Genomic DNA, 9746 nt, shown 5'->3' on the forward strand with positions numbered 1-9746 from the left:
AATCCATACATCTGACCACACTCTAGACTGGCTGTTTGTGCTATAGATTAGATAGTTGGATATTATTCCTGTGTCAGGGACCAATCAATGCCTCCCACAATTTGAGGTAAGGGCCCCTCTCCTACTGGGGCAAGTGTCCTGTTTTGATGGGCTACCCTCAGAGGCTCATGGAACTCAGGTGTTTCCATAGGGTTCTGAGAGAGAGTAGTGTAATGCCAACTAACCACTCTGTTGATTGTCTCTTGTCTTCAATGGTTGATGAAAATGTAGAAGGGCTACTCTATTTCAGTTTCATGCTCACAGTCACCATGGTTTATGGCTGAGATGCAACAGATGATATGACAAGAAAGACAGAACACAAGTGGTGGACATCTTATGCAGTTGTTGAATGACTACATCAAAAAGATCTTCTGGAGTCTTACACCGTGGCAAAGGATAGTTTCTCAGCATCTAAGTCTGTTCAGCAGGGGCATCATTTGAGGAAATAATTGGGGGAGGGGAAGCAAAGTTGCATCAGCATATAGAACATATGTGATTACATCCTGCAAAGTCGGGGCGGGGGGGAGAGAATGACAAAAAGTGGAGTAGATAGACCTGTAAAAAGTCAGAGCGGAGGAACCAAGGCTGGGGGTATGTGTGTGACTGCCCCCCTTGACCCATAGAAAATGATGCCCCTGCTGTTCAACAGATTTGTTCTGGGTGATTGACAACCCAGTTAATGTTGGCTGCCTTCACTCAGCTGCTGATGAGAATCCCTCCTGTTGTGCAAAAATTTAAGTTGCTTTGCAGATTAAAACTAGTGACATTTAGACTGAGCTGCCTGTATCAGTGAAGACAGGGCAATATCTGGGGAGACAAGTGCTATGAATTTCCTGCTTGAGTTTCAACCAATGTCATATGGAGATTCTGGATGTATTGGGAAAACTGCATGCCACGACCTGTGTAACTTCTGTTCCAGAGCCGGGATACAAAAAGCTGGCAGGACGGGGAATGGACTGAATGCCTCTGAATTTCTTGAAACTTGCAGTGTTGTCAAGTCTCATGATAATTATTGTTTTCCTTAAAGTCCCAGCTCCTGGAGTCAAGTGGATATGTGATGATTTCAGCCTTCATTCTTAAAGAAAAAGTAAGTTTCTAGCCCTCATGGATGTGGAGAAAGCTTCCAAATATGACTCCAGTGCACTCTAAAGGTTCAAAAAGCAGAAGGCAAATCAAAATCTATTATTTTTACATAAACTCATGATTTTAAAGCCAATCTCATGATTTTTGGTGAGCCTGATTCATGATTCTTAAACATTTGGGGATGGCAATATTGAATTTGTCAGTAAGGATTCTGACCTGAGTGGATAATGATCAGGTGCCCAGACAGGTATTATTGGATCTATCAGCTGCCTTTGATGCTGTGGATCAGGAAATGCTGTTGACATGTTCATGTTCCCTGGCAGGAGTGGAAAGGGCTATCCTTGGTGGGTTCATTTCTTTATCTCTGAAAGATCCCAAAAGGTAGTGTTGGGTAATTTATTTTCTGCCTCAAGGACTCTGGCGTGAGATACAACAGTGAGCCCTCAGGATTCTTTCTGGCTGGCTGACAGAGGTGGGGGTGGAGGGATCAGGCAGCTACAGACTGCCAACACTTAAAGGCTCTGTTCCCGGGCTCTAAACAAAGTTGGCAGACTGGGTTATCTTCAGACCTCAAACTGCCACCCTGGGATCACTTTCTCTCTTACAGAGGTTGTTTCCTTTGTTCCTGGGGTCTGTGTTTTTCAGAGGGAAAAATCTGGAATGGCACATGCTTCAGAGACTTCCCCTCTCAGTCTTAAAGGGATAGTTGATTCCTGTTGCACATTTCTACCATCTGGAACAGTCTTTCAGTATCTTTCCACCTCCTCAGCTCTCTCTCTTTTCATATCTCCTCAGGAATTAATTAAGGCACCCTTTCCTTCTTGTCTGTACTTCAGTTTCGCCTTCTTTCTGCTATTGGGTCACATGATGATTACCTGTTCTGTTCATTCCCTCTGGGACACCTGACATTGGCCACTGTCGGAAGACAGGATACTTGGCTAGATGGCCCTTTAGTCTGACCCAGTACGGCCATTCTTATTATTGAACTCAAGTATCTTTCAATACATTATTATGAAATACTGTATAAAGTGCATGACTGTATTGTGTAAAGCATCAGAGTCTTTCATGTCATTTCTCATAAATTCTATGATAGGTTGGACCAATGGCCTAATGAAGGGGCTGTTAAGCAAAGAAAAACTAGGGGATCCTCAGGGTTTCAATGGGAAAGTTGAGGGTTGAGTCTCCCATTTTTCCTACCACCTTAAAAATGTAAAGCATTAAGCTATTATTTTTTGTAAAGAACCACAAAGGGATGTCTGAAACAAAAATGCAAAACTTCAAAATGAAAATAAACATTTGGGTCATACTTACAGCTGTGGTGTCAATGGCGACAGCTTCTCTGAATTCAATGAACCTATAGCTGCTTACCCTAGGGTTGAATTTGGCCCTGCATGCTTAATTTGTCCCATTGTGTGGAACTGCAACAGGGCCTTCTGATTAGCCCATGATGTAATCTGCCACATGATCTACAAATCAATGTTGAAGTTTCTTGGTCTCATTGGTTTCAGTCACAATTTCTCTATTGCTGAAACCGAGCTCTGTACAAAAAGAGGGTCTACTGCAACATCATTTCACCAGCTGTGAATCCCTGATTCCTTACATCCAGAAATCAGAGTGGGCAAAGCAGGGGGCAGAAAGTCTACAGTTAGTTTCTTTCTCTGCATTGCCGCTGACTGATAGTGAAGCATTTCTTTTCAGATAACATTCTTCATAGACAATATCACCAAATGCTTTGCAGATGAAGCAGTCATAATCTAGAGAGAAAAATGAAGGTTTCAGGGCAAGTTTTAAAGAAAACTAACTCAGCAGCTCATGAAGTATTAAAGAAAGCTGGGATGGCAAAAAGTGAAATAGTAATCTTTTAGATTTTATTGATGGCAAAGGGGCAAGTGATACTGTAGGCAGACCTATATAGTTTTTGCTGGGGGGGACAAATGTAAGTTAGACATTGGAAAATCATGTTTTGTTAGTGGATGTATGAAAGCAAGTTATTCAGGAAATAAACCATACCCGACGGAAGAAGAAAAGGTTCTCTGGGATGGTCTCAGACGTCTGTAATTGAAAATAAAGGCATGATGGGTTTCTTTTCCAGAAACTAGTCCTGCAATAATGAAATGAGCTGAATCATGCCACCCCATGTATTTTTCAGAGTTCAGTGTTTTGTTTTGTTTTTTTTAAAGTATACTTTTGGAAAATTAAATACATAGTAGAATGTCCATTCATTATTGTATCTAATTTTTTTATCCAAATGTAACAAAGATAGAATTTTCCAATGTGTTATTAACACTGGGCTACAGTGTAGCTGCTCTAAAGAGCGGTATGTAAGTGTAGGAAACAATTTTCCCCACAAAGTACATCCACACAGATTAGTCAGAATGTCAGTGTGAGTTCCCTGGGCTCAATTCTGCGCTCTGAAGCCAGTGTGAATTCAAAGCAACACCATCAGGATTTAGTCTACATTTACACGACTGTTACTGAGAACACAGTTGGTCTCCTCAGTGCAAGATGTTGAGAATGTACTAGTATGGCTGGCGGAGCTGCACACACCACTCTCCAAAGGAGGATGTGGCTGGGATGAGCGGAGCATGACTAGGGCCCCCTCCTCTTCGGCATTTAGTGGTGCTCAATGGCCTTTGCAAAAGGAAAGCAAACACAGTTTATTCTTTAAAAGGTATAATAGGGGTTTTTCCTGAGTATCAAACAAAGGAATTCTGCTTGCCTCTATGCTCCAGAGGCAGGATGCCTCCAGCAACTGTTGCTCAGATGGAGCACCTTAAACACAGATGTGGCTGCAAAAGCCACATTCTAGCCTTTGTCCATAAATTAGTCTAATTTTGCAGATACTCCCAGCCCTCTAATGATGTCTATGTCCTAAGCTATGAGGTTCACCTTTTTCTGAAGGGCAAGGTATACATTTTCATAGAGAAACTTTAAAAGAATAAAGGATCTTAAGGAAAGTTAAAGTTGAGAGTAAAATGTGGGGGTTTATATATGATCTCAGCATACAAGATTGTTATGGTGGAGACTTTGTATCAAGATTATTAATGTAATTTTAAATTTCTCAGTGGTCTATAACAAAAGCTTTTAAAAATGCCTTAAAATCTATCTAAAGATTATAGCCCCATCACAAATTCATTTATTTTACCAGCAAGAATAATAAAGCTTTACGAAGTGATAAATCTGATCCCCCATAAAAAAAGAAAAAGAAAAACCACCACACACACACACACACATTACAAATCCCAACCAAGTCACCCATTTACTCCGTAAATGTGAAGAGGATGTTGCTTGTTTTTCCATTAATTCTTGGCATTTGTTTAGCTCTTTTACATTTTCAAAGCCTGTGCAAACATTACTTGATTTGAGTTTATTAAGGCCACCCTGAGTGCAATCTCTGAATCTTTCTCCTACTCAACCTTCCTGCTCAGCAATCCCAGACGGAATTTGTTGAGGGCGCCTGGTATTCGCAACAAAAAAAAATTGTTTCAGGGAGGGGGAAAGGCAGATCTTTTCAGACACAGTTCGCCCACACCCGATCCGCCTTCGACACTACCCCATGCCCCCTTAACAGGTGGGAGAAAAGTTTTTCTCAACTTTTCAACTGAGAGATCCCTCCCAGCGCAGTCCAGGCTCCTCCTCGCCCTCCCTCTTCCCCACGCCCCTTTCATCTGTTCTAACCAATTCTGATCAGAGCTGTGGAGGCAACAGACGCTGCAATTGGCAGGAGCTGAGGTTCTATGCCCCGCCTGCTGTGTGGTTTGTGAATGGGGAAGGGGCGGGGCTCCGTGGAATCCTCAGACATATATGTATCTTTTTTGTGTTCTACAGGACAAGAGTCGCTCGCTAGAGGAGAGGTTCCAGTGGCTGCTGTATCCTCGCCTCGGACTTTGTCCGCTGCCGAGCGGGACGAAGGCGCGTTTCGGCGGCCCTGCCAACTGATTAGGAGTCTAGAGGGGAAACCGTCGGAGCCGGAGGGAGGATCGCGCAGTAATTGGATTTTAAAAGTTATTTAAGCCCCCCAGTAAAATACACGGATCAGTCGGGCGAAGTAATAATCCGTTTAACTGTAACCTAAATCCCAGGCTTTAGGGCTGAGCAGCCAGGCGGGGAGCGGAGCCAGCGAGTTGCCGCCGCCACGGGACTTGCTGCGGAGCTGGCGAAAGACTTTGCCTAGGTTTGCGGATGTTTTGTTTCCCTCCCCCCAGTCCAGGCATCTCAGGAAACTTCGCGCGTGGGGTGACTCTGGCTGGGCGGTGGGGACAGACTCTCGCTGCACCCAGGGAAGACGGCAGACTTGAGGCTGGGATTGAACGAGGATTCTTCAGCGCCTGGCCAGGGCTCACAGACCTGGTTTAGCAGCGATCCGTCCGCACCCTCCTCCTCCACCCGTCTGCGCGTGAGCCTCCCCCGCTGGCTTCTCGGGGCCCCTGATGTACCTGCCGCAGCCCGCCGCTCGGCTCTGAAGGGCTCCCCGCACCTCTGCTCTCTCCAGCTGCCGCGGCGATGTGGGCTGCAGCGGCTGCCTCTCTGGGCCTGGCCGCCCTCCTGGGCGCCCTGCTGGGGGTGCCCGCGGGCTCGGCGGCCCAGCAGTACCACGGCGAGAAGGGCATCTCGGTGCCGGACCACGGCTTCTGCCAGCCCATCTCCATCCCGCTGTGCACCGACATCGCCTACAACCAGACCATCCTGCCCAACCTGCTGGGCCACACCAACCAGGAGGACGCCGGGCTGGAGGTGCACCAGTTCTACCCGCTGGTCAAGGTGCAGTGCTCGGCCGAGCTCAAGTTCTTCCTGTGCTCCATGTACGCGCCGGTGTGCACGGTGCTGGAGCAGGCCATCCCGCCCTGCCGCTCTCTGTGCGAGCGGGCCCGCCAGGGCTGCGAGGCGCTCATGAACAAGTTCGGCTTCCAGTGGCCCGAGCGCCTGCGCTGCGAGAACTTCCCCGTGCACGGCGCGGGCGAGATCTGCGTGGGCCAGAACACCTCGGAGGCCCCCGGCCGAGCAGGGACAGGGGCCGGCGGCCCCACCGCCTACCCCACCCCCTACCTGCCCGGCCTCCTCACCCCGCCGCCGCCCCACGCCGGCTTCGCCTTCTCCTGCCCCCGGCAGCTTCAGGTGCCCCCTTACCTGGGCTACCGCTTCCTGGGGGAGCGGGACTGCGGAGCGCCCTGCGAGCCCGGCCGCCCCCACGGGCTGATGTACTTCAAGGAGGCGGAGGTGCGGTTCGCCCGGCTGTGGGTGGGCGTCTGGTCGGTGCTGTGCTGCGCCTCCACCCTCTTCACCGTGCTGACCTACCTGGTGGACATGCGGCGCTTCAGCTACCCGGAGCGGCCCATCATCTTCCTCTCGGGCTGCTACTTCATGGTGGCCGTGGCCCACGTGGCCGGCTTCCTGCTGGAGGAGCGGGCGGTGTGCGTGGAGCGCTTCTCGGAGGAGGGCTACCGCACCGTGGCGCAGGGCACCAAGAAGGAAGGCTGCACCATCCTCTTCATGATCCTCTACTTCTTCGGCATGGCCAGCTCCATCTGGTGGGTGATCCTGTCCCTCACCTGGTTCCTGGCCGCCGGCATGAAGTGGGGCCACGAGGCCATCGAGGCCAACTCGCAGTATTTCCACCTGGCCGCCTGGGCCGTGCCGGCCGTCAAGACCATCACCATCCTGGCCATGGGGCAGGTGGACGGGGACGTGCTGAGCGGGGTCTGCTACGTGGGCCTCTCCAGCGTGGACTCGCTGCGGGGCTTCGTGCTGGCCCCGCTCTTCGTCTACCTCTTCATCGGCACCTCCTTCCTGCTGGCCGGCTTCGTCTCCCTCTTCCGCATCCGCACCATCATGAAGCACGACGGCAGCAAGACGGAGAAGCTGGAGAAGCTGATGGTGAGGATCGGGGTCTTCAGCGTGCTCTACACCGTGCCCGCCACCATCGTCCTGGCCTGCTACTTCTACGAGCAGGCCTTCCGCGAGACCTGGGAGAAGACGTGGCTGCTGCAGACCTGCAAAAGCTACGCCGTGCCCTGCCCCGGCCACTTCGCCCCCATGAGCCCGGACTTCACCGTCTTCATGATCAAGTATCTCATGACTATGATCGTGGGCATCACCACCGGCTTCTGGATCTGGTCCGGCAAAACCCTCCAGTCCTGGCGGCGCTTCTACCATAGACTCAGCAGCGGCAGCAAAGGGGAGACAGCGGTATGATGAGACCTTGCTCCTCACCCCTGATGCCGGCTGCTGCTCCTGGAAAAGCCGTGCAGACACCGGAGTGACTCTCAAAGGATTGGGAGAGGGCTCCCTAGGGTCTCACAACTCTGCCTTGCCGAAGACAAAATCCTCAGACAGTGACTGGGTGGCTTTCTTGCCAACCAAGTTGAAAAGCACAGAGTAAGTACCCTTCTCAGACTGCTGGTGGGGAGCTCTTCCACTGCAAGAAGTTCCCTTTCTAAAAAATAATTACTGGGCAAAAGGTTAAGCTGGATCTGCTGTGCTGCGACCGATGTAAAAGTGTGGACCAATGAAACTTTGAGTCAAGAAGTGGTCCAATCATAGTTTACTTCGGTGGGGTCATACTGCAGCCGATATTGGCTTAATTTCCTGAATCCTATTTTACTGTCTTCTCATTCAAACCCAGAGTAATCACGTGAGTATTTTAAAAGAAGCTACCAATTATAATCACGTGCTGTTGAGCTTTCCCATATCCTGTCATATAGAGGGGGTTGCTTTTATATCTAACCATCACTTATCAAAGAGAATCCTAACTGGAGTGCGGGGAACCTTGCTGCTTGGAAGGAGGGAGTTGCTATTTAATACCCTAAAGACAGGACTTGTTGCTTTTCAGCCAAACATTCCCCCCCCACCCCACCCCTGCCTTTGTTATAGGAGACAAAGAGGAAACAAAAGTGTTTTTCTCTGTGGAAAGGCATAAGCATGAGGCCGGTTTTTAGGGCAAACTAACAAAAAAGTCGTTAAAATTCAAACTTGGATGTGACTAGCACATGTCGATAAACATTCTTTTTATGAAAAAGGAGGCGGCAGGATGTTTTCATACATGGTTCAATATGGGTTTCTGTTCTAGCTAAAAGAAATGCCAGACTTCTTGTTAAACATGCTTAATTCAGAACACCTGACAAAACAGGCTGCATTAAGATATGTAAGATAAGTATATACAATTTTTCTCTTCCTTCCCATAAGCCTTATTTCTTTGCTGTTTATGTTCGGATTGCTCTAGGGTACACTAAAAAAGCAAAGTGACTGGATGGGAGGGAATAGTTTAGACCATGAAGTGCCAATTTGCCTTGTCCTCTAATTCCCTAAACAGCACAGTAACAAACAATGGTGCAGTGTTGTTTTTTAAGATGGAACTGGTCACCTTGTTTTAGGTACTTTCTGAACAGAAGTACAAAGACTTAAGTTCCCAGTGATCATATCTGAAACGTTGTCAGAGAAGGGAAACTGAATAACAAGAAATTAAACTTCTCTTCACAGTCATTCATATTCCTTTTGATATGTGACCAGTTCCTTATTCTTTCAAACTCTTCAATCATGTTACATTTGTGTGTTAAATTGATAGGTTGACTTTCATATTTTTATTTCTGAAATACTACTTTTTAGCTTTATGATCTAAAGAGTTTTTTTATTTTTGCCTAAAGACTAATCAGGGTATTAAGGATTTTTAACAAGCCCTGCCCCCTAACTTTCCCCCCCCCCCAAGTCTGTAATTGCTGCTTATAATAAAGAGCAGATAACTGAAATGAAATTTTAAAAGCTGTTCAGGGTGAGGAGAACAGACTACTTTTGTCTAGTGGGCAATACAGTAGCTTGGGGTGGGGGAGAAGGAAATATCCCATCAGTCAAATCCTCCAGTACATCTGATCCCAAACTCATAGGATTTGTTTTGTCTTTTATGATGTGCACATGAAAAACTGTAAGACAAGTGCAGAATGTATATTTTGTAAATGTCACATTTTGTAAGAAAATATATATGTATTTATACATTTTTACTTGATTTTTTTGTTTAGTTTTGAAAGGCCTGAATGAGGCCACACTTCATCACATGTACAGATCACTAAATAAATTGATTTTTTTTTTTAAATACAAAGTTTCTTTCTCTAGACTAGTTTTATGTATTCTGTATATTGGAGGAGAGGGGGGAAGAGAGAGAAAACAAGCTGCCCCCCCCCCCCATTAGATCTTGTTTTCTGGGGTGGGAGGGAGGTAAAGTGGATGAATACACAAGAGATCTGAAATTCGAGGCTCCAAAGTATTCTTTCTGATGTAATGTGGCTTCTAACAATAGAAGAAAGATCCAGTTTTTTCAGGCTATTGCTTTAAATGTGTTTGCCCTCCCTGAACGTCTTGTGGTGCTTACATGCCAGCCATGCCTAATGTTTATTCTTGGATCTCCCCTTGACTCTAAAATGGGGATGATAATACTTTCCCACCCCTTACACACTGAGATTTATGACTGAAAAGTGCCACACCCTTGCTAAGATGTAGTTTGAGTAATGTTTTACGGTGTTTCTTGGTCAAGTAAGAATTGAAACTCTTCTAATGGTCACTGGAGGAAAATGAGCCACTTTTAAATAGCTTTCCTAATGGAAGTGGAGGAGAGTCTTATTTTCTTCCCAAGTCCC

General features: G+C 47.1%; 1 protein-coding gene across 1 annotated transcript; it reads left to right on the forward strand.

Moving 5' to 3' along the window:
* The first annotated feature begins 4828 nt into the window (after positions 1 to 4828).
* Positions 4829 to 9211, forward strand: FZD7 (frizzled class receptor 7). Its single transcript, XM_034786057.1, has one exon. It carries the CDS (start codon positions 5626 to 5628, stop codon positions 7312 to 7314), a length of 1689 nt encoding a protein of 562 aa, XP_034641948.1. The 5' UTR covers positions 4829 to 5625; the 3' UTR covers positions 7315 to 9211.
* Positions 9212 to 9746: the final 535 nt, after the last annotated feature.

The sequence above is a fragment of the Trachemys scripta genome, chromosome 11, assembly GCF_013100865.1.
Source record: "Trachemys scripta elegans isolate TJP31775 chromosome 11, CAS_Tse_1.0, whole genome shotgun sequence".
NCBI classification, from domain to species: domain Eukaryota; kingdom Metazoa; phylum Chordata; order Testudines; family Emydidae; genus Trachemys; species Trachemys scripta.

Coding starts and splice junctions, on each gene's coding strand:
- FZD7 (XM_034786057.1), top strand. CDS start 5,626: ATGTGGGCTGCAGCGGCTGCCTCTCTGGGCCTGGCCGCCCTCCTGGGC.